This window comes from Oreochromis aureus, linkage group 13 (assembly GCF_013358895.1).
Source record: "Oreochromis aureus strain Israel breed Guangdong linkage group 13, ZZ_aureus, whole genome shotgun sequence".
Taxonomy (NCBI): Eukaryota; Metazoa; Chordata; class Actinopteri; order Cichliformes; family Cichlidae; genus Oreochromis; species Oreochromis aureus.
Window position 1 is genome coordinate 1,019,127 of NC_052954.1, and position 17,402 is coordinate 1,036,528.

At 40.9% G+C, this 17,402-nt stretch overlaps 1 protein-coding gene across 1 annotated transcript; it reads left to right on the plus strand.

The window, feature by feature from the left end:
• The first annotated feature begins 2,083 nt into the window (after positions 1-2,083).
• kcnk18 (potassium channel, subfamily K, member 18) lies at positions 2,084-15,738 on the plus strand. The gene is made up of 3 exons (XM_031755013.2): positions 2,084-2,406; positions 2,634-2,777; positions 14,007-15,738. Exons 1-3 carry the CDS (start codon positions 2,178-2,180, stop codon positions 14,834-14,836), a joined length of 1,203 nt encoding a protein of 400 aa, XP_031610873.1. The 5' UTR covers positions 2,084-2,177; the 3' UTR covers positions 14,837-15,738.
• Positions 15,739-17,402: the final 1,664 nt, after the last annotated feature.

Genomic DNA, 17,402 nt, shown 5'->3' on the forward strand with positions numbered 1-17,402 from the left:
CAGGGATCGAACCATCAACCTTCTAATTAGTTCCTACCCTGCTCTACCTACCAAGCTGCAGACAGCCCCGTACATCTGAGTTTAAAAAAGAGAGAGTGTCACAATAGCTTACAGTGCAGAATATAATTATCTGATTCCTTGACAAATTTGTAAGTTTTCTGTAAGTATCTGACCACGACAGTGTTGGTGGATCCGCCCAAACACACACAGGAGGAGGTTGTTAAGTATCTGGGAGCAGTTAGGGCCAGAGTCACCAAGAACTCTGTAGATCATCTGTAGAGGGACTGTGCTGCCAGCTGCAGCCAAGAAACCTGATGGATTTGGAGTTTCTGTGATGATGAGTGGGCCAAAACCCCTCGTGAGCAGTGAGCAAACCTGGTGACCAACTACAAGAAATGTGTTACCACTGGGCTTCTACCGGCTTCTCCACCAAATGATGGATCATGTTTGCTTGTGGATCAAAAACTTCTTTCATGCAATGGCATGGAAGTCTATTGTTCTGCTTCTCTCTATTAACATGAAATGAGGATTTGAAGTTGAACTGTACTGAGCAGTATTAGGACATTTTATAACTTTTTTAAAGTATTGTAGTATTTTTGTACGTATAAATCGTTCGAGGCTCATGTCCATGAAATACAGCACTACAGATACAACACATATTTGAATAATTTGTACTTGATGTGATCTGTACCTAACGGTGTATTGTAATTGCAGTGACATTTTCTGGACATTTCTGAAATGTAATCCATTACATTTGCACAATATGTAAATGTAATGGATTACATTTAGACATGTGAATAGAATGTCAACAGTAAAGAACTATTGAATATGCAAGACTTTTATTTAAAGTTATAATCTATTACAATTAAAATTAAAATTTTAAAATTAAAATGTATTTACAGCTTACAACCACAGGTGTGACCTCTGGAATCAGAGAACAAAAGCTCAGCTCAAGTCATAAATTCATGAATTTGTGCTTGTTGACATTTTGTGGTGAATGTGTTGCAGAACTCACACTTGTAGCTGAAGGGGGTGAGAGTTTTGGGGGTGGAGGGAACAGGAGTGGAGGACAGCCACTCAGAAAGCAGAAGACCAAGAGGTCTCGTTCCCACTGTCCTCTGTCCGCTATGCTGGATTCACAACCGCAGCGCAAAAGAGCAGGGAGCCGCAGAGTCAGACTCTCAGAAGGACGTCATGTGGCAGCTCTCTGCTCCCCGAACTAACCCGCCTGGCAGCCCTGTTCACCTGCTGCCCGCTCACCTGCCCGCCTGCTCTCCACAGTCATCTCATATTCCAGTTTGCCTCCCTCAGCCGCCCCCCGCCCCATTTTTGTACAACAGTTTGCACATTCGTTTTTTTAGTTGGTTTCACTTTCAGCCACCTCATGTGGTCAAATCTGATGTCCTTCCTCTTTCAGATCCTGTCATGTAAATCCACAACCATCGAGTCTTTCACTTCGTCACAGTTTGCCCTGTAAATCTAATAGTTTTTGTTTGAACCTCAGTGTTTTGAATGTGCTGCTGGGAGCCACCTCTTGCCTTTCTGATGCCATTCTCCCACAGGCCAAAGATATGCAGTTATTTGTGATTGTACAGGTATGAATATGAGAGGATGGTTGTCCGTCTCTCTGTGTTAGTCCTGTGACTGGTGACCTGTCTAGATTGTACCCACTGGGATAGGGTCCTGCATTCCCACAACCCCGAGGAAGATAAGTGGAAGAAAATGGCTTTTGTAAAGGTTTATTTGTAAAGATATTCAAAAAGAAAATGCAAGTTAAAGTTGATGAAATTGTGTAAATTTGATTTTATGTGTAGAGATGCGGGTTAACATGCGGGCCACTCTGTCTGGGCTGTTGGAATGTGTTTTTTAACAACGGGTGGAGTGAATTTGACTTCAGTGGTTGATATGAAGTGTCTCTGACCAGGAACAGAAACTTGTTCTGAAATGTTCAACTGAAGGTCATCAAGAACGTAACTTTTTATTTATTTATTTTTAACCACGTGCACTAATTATATCATAAAGTCAAATCATTTCCGCTCTGGCTGTGCGCGGCCCCGCGACGGGTTCGCGGTTCTCTACACTTGGCAGAAGAGAGACAGACCGACGCAGCCAGCAGTTAACGGAACTCCAAGTGCTCTCCTCACGGACTGCAGGCGCTGCAGGGGCCGAGGACGAAGATGTCAGTGAAAGCCAAGAGAACAATAAGTGTAAAGAATGAGTCTAAGAAGTGCGCGGCGCGTTTTTGGAGGTTCGTTCCGCACCTTTTGCTGTGCTCCTCTTTGGTGGCATACGCAGCGCTGGGTGCGCTTATTTTCCAACACATCGAGGGACACACACCGTCCGCTGTCCAGGAAGAGTACCACAAGTTTCTGTGCCACATGGTAGAGACCGTACAAAACCTCACCGGTGAGCGCTCCCAAAACTCTGATTGTAGCAGAGCAGATTTACTTTTACTGTATTTATGTAGCACATTTAATAACAACAAAATGTTGGCCAAAGTGCTGTACAAAGATAATACAAAAAAATGTGTCTTTGATGAACTTAATTATGGGTTTGGTAATTAAACAGACTTTATATTATCATTGTATCAGTAGCATTTGCTCTGCACTGGGATTTTCTCGTCTCTTTCTCAGCTAACGGCACCGCCACTGAACAAATAGTGGAGGGAGTGACGGAGAAAATGCAGAACGAGTTCCAGTCCATATGGTTCCAGAGACCTGATAGATGGGATTTTTTCGGCTCTATGTTCTTCTGCTGCACTGTTTTCACAACAGTTGGTAAGTCCGTTGGGATGCTGTACTAATCGCTAAACGATTATGTGCTTTATTATTTAAATTTTATGCAAATCCTAAGAAGAGAGTGGGTCAAAGATATAAAGTTTTTGTCATCTTGTCAAATTCGAGTAAAACTCTAACATCTGTCAGTCTTGCTGCTACCATACCAGAAGAATAATCAGCTAAAACTCAACTGAAGTGACACAAAACCATCAGAAATATCTGAGCCTACACCCGATATTTTAATACCGATTCACAATAATGAATCCTCGGGACACATGTGTCAGGCACAGAAAGGTGGGCAAATTCATTATGAAAATATCCAAATGTATGCAAGTTTTCCAAATATGAGGTTTCATAAGACAGAGCCATCAATATATACAGTAAACCTATATATGCACAGCAACATATACAACTGTGGATTATTTAGGTGGGCCAAAAGCCAAATTTACACACATAATCAAGTATCCTGTTGTATCAAAGGCAGGACTGTGAAATTATTGCTTGACTGTGAGGGTTACCTTCATCTGGGCGCAGGTTGTAATGCTCCAAATGTGGCTTTGCATTTAGAAGTTTGGGTGATAAGTTTCCTTAAAAGGGGCACTGACTGAATGTTTAAAATGTCTATGAGGAAATGAGCTTGTGACAGGTACTGGGTGATAGCTCATTTTGAAAAATGCACCACTTCACATCTAGTTTGTATTCCATCCATCCATCCATTCGCTTCCGCTTATCCTTTTCAGGGTCGCAGGGGGCGCTGGAGCCTATCCCAGCTGTCATAGGGCGAGAGGCGGGGTACACCCTGGACAGGTCGCCAGTCTGTCACAGGGCCAACACACAGGGACAGACAACCATTTGCACTCACATTCACTCGCACATTCACACCTAGTGACAATTTGAATTATCCAATTAACTTATCCCCACAAGCTGTTTGTATTGTTATTCAAAAATGATGCTTCATAGGAAAAAACTGTGGATTATAGGAAAAAACACACTTTCTAAAGTAACACTGTCTAAAACAGGCGAGTTGCTGATGTCATTCATGATTATAACTTTTGCTGATGTTCTGTCAGTAAATAATGACACTAAGCAAAGAGCAGAGCCGAAGTAGCCGACACAGGAGTCGTTAGCTAGCTTTAAAATAACTGCACAGCACGTATCTGTCACTTTGTCACATATGTATCAAAGCTGTCGTCAGTATATTGACGAACAAAAATGCAGTTTATGTATCCAAAATGAATTAAATACATTTCTCACCTCAACATTTTACACACACACACAACACACACACACACACACACACACACACACACACACACACACACACATAGTGTTAACAGCCTTTGCTCAATACTTGAAGCACCTTTGGCAGCAATTACAGCCTCAAGTCTTTTTGAGTACGTCAATGAGGCACGCCTATTTCTGTATTTCAGGGCAGTTTCTTCCATTCTTCTTAGCAGAACCTCTCCAACTCCATCAGGTTTTACAGGGTGGGTCACTTTCACAGCCATTTTCAGACCATGTTCTTTCACAGATATTCACACTCCTTTCTTGTCTCGGCTGTGTGCTTAAGGAAGATGAAACTTTACTCCCGGTCCAAAGCACTCTGGAGCACGTTATCCTACAGGTTGTCTCTACACACTGCTGCATTCATCTTTTCCTCGATCCTGACTGGTCTCCCAGTTCCTTCCCATAGCACGATGGTGCCATCACTTTGCTTATTGGGGAGGTGATGAGCAGTGTCTGGTTTCCTCCAGCCATGATGCTTAACATTCAGTCCAAAGAATACAATATTTGTTTCATCAGGCCAGAGGTGTTTCTGGTGATCCTAACGTCCTTCTGCTTCTTTTTGGCAAGCTCCGGGGGGCTGTCATGGGGCTTTTAATGAGGAGTGGCTTCTCTCTGGCCCATCTTCCATACAGGCCTAATTGATGGAGTGTTGTAGAAACAGTTGTCCTTCTGGAAAGTTTTCCTCTCTCCACAGAGCAACACTGAAGCTCGGGCAGAGTGACTGCCGGGTTCGCCTCCCTAACTAAGGTTGTTCTACCGTGATTGTTCAGATTGGCCTGGAATTATCTGTCTCAGAGCTCTGCAGACAATTCTTTGGACGTCATGGCTTTGTCTGTGCTCTGACATGCACTGTCAGCTATGGGATCATATCTGGACAGCTGTGTGCCTGTCGAAATCATGTCCAAAAACTCAATTTACCACCTGTGGTGTCTTTTTGTCCAGCCTCCCTCCCAATCCAGACCATCCGTCCGTCCAATCTTTCACTGAATCAAAGAATGCTGTTTCCTATGGCCTGAGAGTCATTCAGGTCCATTTTGGCAAACTCCAAAGCCTTGGTCAAGGAGTTGACTGAGAGCCCAATGGTGACTCTGACAGAGCTCCAGGGTTGCTCTGCACATGCCCGTGACCGAGGCCCTTCTACCCCAGCTGCTCAGATATTTAGTTGACATTCTCTCTCTTTCTCCTTTAAGGTGAAACTACCATAGAAAATTACTGCTTGTTGTAATTTCTAATATCAATATCACATGTGTGTTTTGTCTTGTTTTTAAGAAAACATTTTTACACATTATACAGTTGTTTCCTTTGCTAGTGTGGCATCGTGATGCAGCACTAATAAGGCCTTTAAAACCAAGCCTGTGGTACTGAGCATTATTGACTTGTTACTCTTCTCTGGTCAGTCTTCAGTTGCTGTGGTCTCCCTTACTTGTGGCTTGATGCACTTTGGTGCTAATGACTGTGTGCTGATATTGCAGTATTGACATTGTCAGGCACTAAACATGCTTCCCATATAAGGTGTGTAAATATATATATATATATGTATATATATGTGGTGTATGCTTGTCTGCAGAGCTGGTTATGTTTATAATGTAAAATAGAAGAACACACAAGTACACCAAAACCTGAGGCAGATGATGGGCTGAATACAAGTCAGTAGGGATTGTGCTAAAATCAACAGGATACCAGTGTGCTCATAGTAATACGATACACAAACACAATAAACTGTCTCATAATAGCATTTTTGTTTGTTTATATAATTTCAGGTGTTGTGTTCAGTGTTGCCACCTCCATTCACAGGGATTTAATTCATTATTCAAACTGTCAACGTCGCCTTAGACAGCAGAGATGTCAGGCAGAGTCACAGAGGTAAATGGTTTGCTACATGGAGCCAGAACACGTTGTTTTTAGGTCTCGTGTGTTTACTAAGGTCAGAATGTATTTGATAGTAGATTTGTTATTTCTCCCCAGTCACTGTCTGCAGTAGTGATTATAATACAATCGTTGTGTGCATAGATGTTTCCTCATAAAGTGAGTGACTTCTCTAAACATTAGTAACCACAGCAACAGATAGCCTGGTTAATTAATGATTGTATGACTCTGGGCTTTGTTCAGGCTTCACGGAAATGATGCTTCTCCTCAAACACAGCGTCTCTCCGTCCTAGCGAGAGTTACTTCAGTCACATGACCAAATGTACTGGATGCTTACAGACTTTAAATGTCATCTCCTCCCACAGCACAGACTACATGCACCTCCAAAAATGTACGTTCAAAATTTATTAGCCCCCTTTGTGAAGAAGGTGTTACAGTGCTGTCAGTACTTGAAGCATATTTTTAACTACTTTAATACAGTCACATATAAAATATCAGTCTAACAAGCAAACATCCCAAAACAGATCACGGCTTTCTTTATCGATGTCTAATAAGCAGATGGTTGCTGGGATTTGGATTGTTGGGATATCTGAGTGTGCTTGGGACCAGTGCCACAAAGATCACTGACTCTTCTGTTGGTACACTTTGCAAAGGCACTTTCTAAAAGTAATCAGAAGCCTACTGCACTTGATGTCTGGGAGTGGAGCTACGAAACTTATTATGCTGACAACGCGAAACAGCCCACAAACCATGCAGCAGCTACACATCCCAAATGGAATCAAGCTGTGTTTACCAGCACATGTGTCATGTCAGCCATCGTTTAACATCAGAACATATTAAAAATGTTTCCCGATGTGTCTGTATGCTCTCAGTTAGAAATCAGCTGCACAGTGCTGCTCTTTACATCATGCACAGACATAACTACTGTGATGTCGCCCACTGTCTGGTTGACGCTCTAGTTTGACGCCTCCATGTGGGGGTTTTGTGTACTGCAAAGTTTTGTTTGTTTGTTTGTTTGTTGTTTTTGTAAGAGCCAGAACTGATCATCTTTGATTGATAAGAGTGACATGTCAAGTTCAGCTAAGACTGAACATGTGAATTTGTGTTGGCCATTTTCCCCCTGGGAGAGTATAGGTGTTGACTTGCTTTGGTTTTTGATTATCAGGAGTTAATGTCACTTTATACTCTCAAAATATAAATATATTTTTAAAGATGACTAAAATTTCATATGTTAATTATGAGAAATGGAGCAAACCCTGTGAGCGAGTTCAGCAAACAACTTTGTTTTTCATTTTTTAAGCCTTTTTTAACCTGGAATTGACGATCGTGAGATTAACGATATCTTTTGTAAGACTGTCTTGGGCTGACATAGGCAGCATCAACCCTGGCATTTTTTCCAATGTGACCAGGATCCTGAGCTTCACCTTACCCAGGTTTAAGCCCAGGAATAACCTGCTGTGAGATAGCAGTGCTAACAACTGTGCACTGTGTTTTACTGTCGTCATGTCAGATACCAGACACAGTTTTCAGTTACCTGTAGTTCCTATTCTGCCCCTCTGACATGTCAGTGTTACTGTATCGCTGCCTGTAGTGCTTCCACTCCTCCACCGCCCCAGTGCCCAACTACAGATCTAAAGAGGATGTTTACTCCTGACTCCTTGGCTTCTATGTTTATATTTAAGGGAGTGTTTAGGTCAAACTGTATTGCTCTAATAAGTCAATCATTTCAAATTTTAATGGTCTAACTCAAAATTTACATACTGAAAATATGTTTTTAATATCAAAAATGTTTTCAAACTGTTAATGTCACTGTGACTTAATACATTTTCTTCAGAAGCTATTTTTCACAATAACCAAAAGGTTTTAATTAATATACATTAATTAAGAAACCCACTAACTAACCCAGCAGAACTCGCATGGACACAGGGAGAAGATGCAAAGGAAGGGCCCACCCAGCTATGAGCTATGAGGCAGTGAGTGGGGTTAAGTTCACTCCAAACAGCCCGTTGGTGTGAATGTGAACTGTGTCTGTGTCTCCCTGTGATGGACTGGTGATCTATGACAGCTCAGATAGGCTCCAGCACCTCTCAGCCTGAACTGGATCAGCAGAGGATAAAGGATAGATGGATGGACGCTTTCAGAAATGTACAAATTAGAATTACTTAAATTTGCCATGATTTCCACAGGTGATTCTGTTGCTATTCGTTTTTCATAATGTATCATTATGATGAATTATTAGTGATGAATTTGTTATGGTTATATTGTAAGTGCTGAGCAAACCATTCTTCTTATCTGGAACTGACCTGATTTGATGTGTAAGAGCCTTGTGTAGATACATTAGTGTTACTGTCAAACACATCACAAGTGGTAAAGAGATCTAATTGCTAATGGCTTAGCAGCTACAGGAAGCCCACAAATCTCCAGAGACGAGGCACTTCCAGAGGAGTAACCGCAAAAAAGCTTATTAGAGGTTGTTAGAGGTTCAGAGGAACATTGTCTACTGTGTTGTCTTGTAAGCTGAAGACTTCGTTCATGGCTCACAGCAAGAGTGCAATTTGTCAAAAGTTTCTCAAGGGCTTTTTTTAAACAGACCAACATAGTAGTTCTCTTTTAAAACCATAAATTATTTCCATTGTCACAAAATACCTGAATTATTTCAGGAAGAAAATTACCAGGGTCACAATTATTAGCCCCCTGAAAACTTTGCTATGCTCAAAGCTTTTCAAATCAAAGTGTATTATGATAGGGAACAGGGTTATCTTTCAGTTTACACACAGTATAAAAACTTCATGAAGGGTTTGAGTAGTTACTTCAGAAAGCATCATGCCAAAAACTGATGTGAGATCTGTCCCAGAAAGACTGCCAAGACACTAGTAAATGACTTAGCCATGTCTCGAGCTGAGTTTCAAAGAAGACAGTCACTAGAAACCTTTACAGAAAAATTCACCTGCAAGCCTAAAGCAGGTGCATGAAAAATGTTGGTAACAGATCCTTAAGTCCTGTAAGTGTCAAGGTGAGAATCAGACTTCTTGGCCGTGCACATGCCACAGACGCTTGATTGGATCGGGATCTTAGGAATTTGGATGTAAAGTCAACACCTCAAACTCATTGTTGTGTTTCTCAAACCAATCCTGAACCTTTTTTGCTTAGTGGTAGGGTGCAATATCCTTCTGAAAAAGGCCTCAGCCATCAGGGAACACTGTTTCCATGAAAGAGTACACATGGTCTGCCACAACGATTATTGTTGTAGGTGGTGTGTGTTCATTCTGCTTCTGCGGTCCTTAGCTAGCCATGACTACTGCTGGTTCATCATTTTTCCTTCCTTGTATCCAGTTGTCTAACAATCACAGTTTGGTCTTTGCCAAACTTATCAAATCCTTATCCTTTCCCATTTTTCCTCTTTCCTCCACATCAACTTTTAAGGACAGTTCACTTCCTCCCTCAGATATAGCTCCCACTATCTGGTGATGAAGAGATAAGACTCCCATTTGTACATGTAAATGAAGAGTCCTCTTCACACACTAAGGTCAATTATGGTGTTCCACAGGGTTCAGTGCTAGGACCAATTCTATTTACATTGTACATGCTTCCCTTAGGCAGCATCATTAGAAGACATAGCATAAATTTTCACTGCTATGCAGATGACACGCAGCTCTATCTATCCATGAAGCCAGGTAACACACACCAATTAGTTAAACTGCAGGAATGTCTTAAAGACATAAAGAGCTGGATGGCCGCTAACTTTCTGCTTCTTAATTCAGATCAAACTGAGGTTATTGTACTCGGCCCTGAAAATCTTAGAAATATGGTATCTAAGCAGATTCTTACTCTGGATGGCATTACCTTGGCCTCCAGTAACACTGTGAGGAACCTTGAGTCATTTTGACCAGGACATGTCCTTCAATGCACATATTAAACAAATATGTAAGACTGCTTTCTTCCATTTGCGCAACATCTCTAAAATTAGAAATATCCTGTCTCACAGTGACGCTGAAAAACTAGTTCATGCATTTATTACTTCCAGGCTGGACTACTGTAATTCATTATTATCAGGATGTCCTAAAAACTCCCTGAAAAGTCTTCAGCTGATCCAAAATGCTGCAGCAAGAGTCCTGACAGGGACTAGAAAGAGAGAGCAGATTTCTCCTGTTTTGGCTTCCCTTCATTGGCTTCCTGTTAAATCCAGAATTCAAAATCCTGCTCCTCACATACAAGGTCTTAAATAATCAGGCCCCATCTTATCTTAATGACCTTGTAGTACCATATCACCCTATTAGAGCACTTCGCTCTCGCTCTGCAGGCCTACTTGTTGTTCCTAGAGTATTTAAAAGTAGAATGGGAGGCAGAGCCTTCAGTTTTCAGGCCCCTCTTATCACAGTCTGGCAGAGGCAAACTGTATGGATTGATGAAAAGGACCCAAAACGCAGACACCAAAGAACATGGACAAAACTTGAATGTTAACAGAAAGCGAGCCGTTTATTAAGGCTGGTAAAAACTACAGAAAACAAAAGGCAGAGATGAAGCTAAAAGATAACCTAAACTGGGGGAATTAAAGCATAAAAAACCAAAGCAACGAGACAAAGGAAGCAAAGCTGACTACACTGACATAGGACACAGACCTTCAAAATAAAACAGGAAACATGAGACATAACAACAACAACATAAAACACGCAGCATGAAACACATAAGGCAGTGGTTCCCAAACTTTTTTTGCCAGGCCCCCCTTTGTTTTACAAGAAAAATGTTCGCGCCCCCCCCCCCGCACAAGCACATCCTCCAAACACACACACCCATATTTTGTTTACAAACTCCATTGCGGTTTATTTCACACCTCAAACATTTAGTAAATGATTAAGCAAATACAAGTAAACAGCAATAAATTACAGGTAGTAATAAAATATACTACTAACTCTTTTACGCTGCGTCCACACCTACACGGGTATTTTTGAAAATGCAGCTGTTTCTATGCGTTTGGGCTTTTCGTCAACACGTAAACGGCGTTGCGATTCACCGAAAACGGAGATTATTTAAAACTCCTTTTTTGCGTTTACGTGTGGACGAGGATTACAGAGTTCGTCACGCAACGTCAAAGGTATGTGCCTCTTTTCACGTCACGCTGTGCGCCACGTTATTGTTTACATGAGATGAATGGCAGATAGAGACAAAATACTGTTAATCTGAGTATCTGCAGGTTTTACACGCTTACATATACACACGCAGTTACTGTCCCTCCATTTAGAAAGGCAGAGGCGTCACGGTGTGATTATTTTACGTGTAGTTGTTTTTTTTTCCTGTGTAATAATTTTCAACATTGATGTCAATACATTTCTCAAAAAACGCCTCTCTGTGCAAAATGGGTTTAAACACATAAACAGCCGTGGGATAATGTTTGTCCGTGATTTGAACCGGGGGAACAAATTACGGCAGGATCAGCCTGATATTATTTGTATCCCGCTGTAACTTTACTGCATAAAGAGCTAACATGTCCAAGATGTCAGGAGTAGTTAGTTATTACAAGAAGTGTTTGTGAACTAAAAATCAAGAATGTGGGATCCTGTTTGTCCGTGATTTGGAGAGCCCAGCGCTGCTCCCGACGCAGGGAAACTAATTCTGCAGGGGAGACCTACCTCGGCACTTGTGCAGGTGAAGCCAAAGGGAAGATATGCTTCACCATATTTTCCTGTCTTTGGCTTGGAAGGAAGTTGGTTTGGAAACATATTTGGCGATGCTTCATCTCCTGCTTTGCGTTTGTGTGGGAGCCCCGTCAACAACCTGTCCACAGTGTCCAAGCGCTCTTTTTTTTTTTCTTTCTTTTCATACCGCGCCCCCCCTGCAATAGCTCTGCGCCCCCCCTAGGGGGCGGGCACTACACTTTGGGAACCTCTGACATAAAGGGAGAGGGAAACTCAAATACAGGGGTAGAAAATACAAAGGGAATCTAATAAACAAATGAACTTAGCTACCCTAAAGAACTTAAACATAACATCCAAATAAACTAAAACTCAAAACGCTGGGTCAAGAGACCCAGGAACGTGACACGTCTTCTGTGGAACCAGCTTCCAGTTTGGATTCGGGAGACAGACACTATCTCTACTTTCAAGATTAGGCTTCAAACTTTCCTTTTTGCTAAAGCATATAGTTAGGGCTGGACCAGGTGACCCTGAATCCTCCCTTAGTTATGCTGCAATAGACGTAGGCTGCCGGGGATTCCCATGATGCACTGGGTGTTTCTTCTTCAATTAACTTTTTTACTCACTATGTGTTTATATTGCTCTCAGCATTTAATCATTAGTTATTATTGGGACAGCAGCTATTGATTATTTTAGCAACTGATTAATCTATTTTCCAATCAATAACTGAGTAATCAGACAAGAAATACTTTTGTCTTATTCAAGAGCAATAATAAAAAACACAGGTCTTTCAAAATGAACTGCTCATTAGTTTCCATTTGAGAAATTTCAGTGTTTTTTGTTTCATCGATTTCATTTGTCAAAACCAAAAAAAAGAAACCTTCTGCATTTACTTACCATATAAAAATGTTATTTTTTAAAGAAAACATTTTTTTAAATGCAAAAATATATAAATACTCTCAAGTAGAGAGTATTTATATACGTGATTGCAGAGGTTCAGTTAAAATATCACAAAGATGTATTTTGCAGCATGCTTAAAACATGACTTTACTAGCTGAGGGATCAAGTTTCACTCATCTGTTTGTTCTGTTGTATTTAGTTTATGTTGAAATTCAAGCTTTAAAGAAATATGCAGTATTGTGTATCATGTACACAAAGTTGTTGCTTCATGCTGTGCGCACGAGATATTTGATTAAGATCTAACCTGGAAATGAAAATATTTATTGCAAAAAAAATAATAAAATCCACACAAATTGCAGATAATCATCAACAGCAAACTTTATGATGGAAACCTCAAGTAGTGTTAAAAATATGTAGGGTTAATGTATGAATATCTGAAAAAAAATGCAGCAAAACAGTTCTAGTGTGTGTCCTACAGAAACACTGATGCTTAATTTGTGGGTAAAAAGAAAAAACTAACAAATGTGTTTGCTTATATTTTGGCGTTTGTTTCTTCTCAGATATTTGCCTACACAGTTCAAGTGTTAATAGATGCACTGTACTCCCACAACTTACCAGTAATGTTACAATCTTGAGTGTTACTCCGTGCATACCACTTTCTATCCGATTCTCTTTTAGGCTGCCATTCAAGCCACGAGTGGAGTCCCAAGTTGCAAGCTAATAAGGAGAAAGAGAAATAAGACAGATGAGGAAAAAATAAGAACTTATCAGGTAGCAAGCCTCTAAAGAACAGCTCTGTAATATATTTATTACAGGTAGAACAGAATAAATACCAAGCATGAGAGCTGAAGTGTTTGTATTGAAGTATAAGTATTGTAAAGTGTTGTTTCCCTACAATGATAATCATAACTGAGTTGCCAAATGCCTACATTAAAAATAAGATGTTATGATGTACATTTTTACTGGCTTGTGAAAAAACCTTTTATGTTCATATTTTTAAATGTTACTGCAATTTAATTGAGACAGTATTTTATATGATTTCACTTTCAATGTGAAAATGTTATGAAAACCTTGAAATAAACATGGTCTAGTACATCTCATCATCCCTGCAGACTCTGTGTCAGCCTTCATCAAGCTGCATCAGACTAAGTTAACAGTTCATCTGCATGTTTGACAACAACTTGTTGTTGGTTACTGCAGATGTGTCTCTGTGTAAAACACACAGTGGTGGATGGAGCAGCTACAAAGTTTCTTTTCTTCACATCAGAGTTTGTTGATCAGGAGCTTTGATGAAGGCGTCCCGCTCACTTTTTCCCAGTACAGGTTTTAATGGTGATCACAGGAACTGCTGTTTTCTTTCACTCAACCTAACATCTAAAACAAAGCATAACAAGAACGTTGTCTAGAAGGTTCATGGTCTAGCTATAATACCTTCTGTGTTGAAATTATTTTCTACCAGTCACATTTTTCCTACCACACAAATGTCACAAAAGCCAGTCCTATAATTAACAGTTTAATTACAGCTTTAAAATGTCTGTTGTTTCAGGTTATGGGGAGATCTATCCAGTCACCCTGCCTGGTAAGGTGGCTTGTGTCTTCTATGCCATGGTGGGCATCCCTCTTATGCTTCTGGTCATCCTGGATGTTGGAGACTTCCTTGCTATGGTGATGTCTAGAGCCTACATCCATGCTCACACCCTTTCCAAAAAACTCTTCTCCCGTACCTGGTCCCCATGGAAGACTGAGAAGAGAGACTCGAGGCACCAGGTCCTGGAGGATGGTACTTTTGTTTTCAGCCATGACGTTGTGATCCGCGAGCCCCTCGACATCCGACAGGTGCTCCGCAGCCAGGCAGATGTACGGCACAAGTCCATCCAGCTTCAGAACAACAAAGAGATTTTTGAAAAGATTCTTGCCAGAGAGAATTTACTGAGAAAGGGTCCACTGCTCAGGACGCTGTCCTGCCCAGAACTCGATCGTCTGCCGCCACCACCCAAAGGATATGCCTTGTGGGATTTCACAGGATTAGGAGATGAAATGGAAACACTGAATGTCCCCTTCGTGCTCATTCTTTTCATCGTCTTTGCCTACATTTGCTTTGGGGGCTTGATTCTGCCAATATGGGAAACTGATTTTAAAGACTTTGACCCCTATTATTTTTGCTTCATCACCCTCACTACCATTGGTTTTGGTGATATTATACCCAAGCACCCCAAGTTCTTCATGCTTACCTCGCTGTTCATCATTGTCGGCATGGCCATCATGTCCATGGCTTTCAAATTGAGCCAAACACGAATTGTAAGCTGTTACCGCCAATGTGTCAAGTTCATCAGCAGAGGAAATGTGGAAACCTTTAAGAATAGCAAAAAGGATTAGGTCACCGAGAGTCTCCGTCTCTGCCTCACCCTTGGTTTAGAAACAGGCCCATATCAGGAGCCAGTAGGAGTTGCATGCCTTTTTTCTTACAAGCATGAGTAAAGGAAAAAGATGCATGTGCCCTTCACGATTGCGCGCTGAAGGAAGTTTACATTTTCACAGCTGTAATAATGATGCTAAACTTTTGTTTCTACATAGAGACAGTGAACCACAAGGAGTTTTCCATGTTGTTGTGGTTGGCTTATATATCAATTAGCTACACATAAGTTATTAATGTGATTGGGATCTAGGGAATTGGACTGGAGACTGGCTCAGCCACTCCATGACCTTAATCTGTTTCTTTTTTAGCCATACCTTTGTTGCCTTAGTGGTATGTTTTGGGTCACTGTCATGCTGGAAGACCCACCCATCTTCAGTGTTCTGGCTGAGGGAAAAGAGATGCATGTCAAACATATAAAAAGCCGAATCACAACAACAGTTGTCACCTTCTCACCTGCCTTATACAAGTCTACAGTCTTGTCCGGATGTGATTTGGCAGAACCTCTTGCCCTTGTTGGTGGAGAGGTTGGAATGAAAGAAACTGAAAACCATTGGCTAGGCTGTAGGGGCTCAAATATTTCACTCAGTAACATGCAAATCAATTTATTTATTTAACTTCTATGCAATGTGTTTGTTTTTCTGGATTTATGGTTGATATTCTTCTCTCTCTATTAAAATGAAACTACCACACAAATGATAAACTGTTTATGTCTTTGTAAGTGAGCAAACTTACAGCAGAGAGGTATCAAATAATTATTTCTCCCGCTGTACTTCAGGAACAGGTTAGTTTATTTGTCCCCATGGTCTGCAGCAGTGTGTCGTCCATTCTCACATTCTCAATAAAAACATGACAACAGATAAACATACAGACTTCACGTGGCATCATGGTATGGTATAGTGTGCTGTTTTTCTCATTTTGAGCACTTAAAGCACTTCATTGACTTATTCACACACTTTTTTCTGTCTCAGTACATTTAACCCAGTGTTCACACATTCACACTCTGGTCAGTGCATCAAGAGGAACTTATGGTTCAGTATCTTGGCCAAGGATGCTTTGAGGTGCAGGCGGGCAGAGCCAGGGCTTGAGCCACTGACCCTGAAGAGCAGATGATCTGCTCTACCTCCTGAGCCACATGCAGAACAACAAAGCTGTGATTTGTTCATCTAAATGATTGCTGCTGGAGCAGTGCTGTTTTTTGTTTCCTGCACTTTCAGGACACAATATAATAATATTTTCCCACAGTAAAACAATCTATTTCAGTTTTAAAACGTTATATATATTTGCTTAGGATGGTCTGTCAAGCATTTCTTCATTAAAACTGAATTCATACATTCATGCAGTAACGTGTTTTGTCCAGCAGGTGCCACCGAGAGAACACGTCAAGCCTAAAGCACTAAACCAGTTTTAGCACTACTAGCTGGGTTACTCGTGAAGGCTTTAACAGCACATCTCTACCTACCACTATACTTACAATAAAGAAGTATAGACAACATTGTTCTAACATTACCAAATCCGCAGTGTTAACTTTAAACATAGAGTGTTATAATATCCCAGACTGTCTTATCTTTGCTTCATTACTTTTGTTTGAAGCAGCAATCCATGTTGACCTAAAATAAACTCTACACATGAGACGTGTTGGGCTCATGGTACTGATGAACATTTAGCTGAATTTGGCTGAAATCTGGCTACAACCAATGAGCGCAATCACTATAGCAAGAGGACACAAAATACTAGGATCATATAGTTTATTGTACTGTCTTAGAATAGAATAGCCCTTTATTGTCATTGTACATGTGCAATGAAATTGTGTGTGCATGTATGGAATAAAATATAAATAGACAGCAGGAACAAATATCAAACAGGAGAAATAAACACAATCAAAATACAAAACAAGAGAAATGCATAGAAAAATAAAGACACATGTTAGAGTTGCAAAGTGCTTAGTGTGGCTCATGAGCCATGCAGAAAACTTTGTAAATATTTGGATCTCTTTGCAGTGGTAAGGTGGAGCGGTCGTGGTCTGGTGCCAGTTTTCCAGGTTAATCTGCAGGTGTGAATATGAAGGTGCATTGTTGTCTGCCTCTCTGTGCTAGCCCTGTGATTCATTACAGCTGGGACCAACTCCAGAAGATGGGCGGACTGACTTCAGTTCCACTGGGCTCAGTTTTTTCTATAGCTCCAGTTTTTCCCAGGTGCTGTATTTTTTAGCACCCTATAATATTAGAAATGAAACAGAACCCTGGTTATCAGATAATCCCGTCTGAGCAAGAACTCGCACGGTGGTGATGGAGTCTCTCTTTCAACATGAAGAGAGCAAAGGAGGGAAACAGGAAATAAAAGAGAGAAGAAAGAAGCAGAAAGAGGGTGTGAACCACAAACAGGACAAAACACAAACTACAGGAGGGTATAGACAAAGTGCGCAACAGAGACATATACAGGCATGGTTAGTAAAAAAATAAGTGAATATTGTAAACATGCTCAGTGCATCACAGGAAGTCCTCCAACAGCCTGAACATTAAGCAGCAT

Coding starts and splice junctions, on each gene's coding strand:
- kcnk18 (XM_031755013.2), top strand. CDS start 2,178: ATGTCAGTGAAAGCCAAGAGAACAATAAGTGTAAAGAATGAGTCTAAG. Junction 2,407..2,633: donor GACCGTACAAAACCTCACCG/GTGAGCGCTCCC, acceptor TCTCTTTCTCAG/CTAACGGCACCGCCACTGAA. Junction 2,778..14,006: donor CACTGTTTTCACAACAGTTG/GTAAGTCCGTTG, acceptor CTGTTGTTTCAG/GTTATGGGGAGATCTATCCA.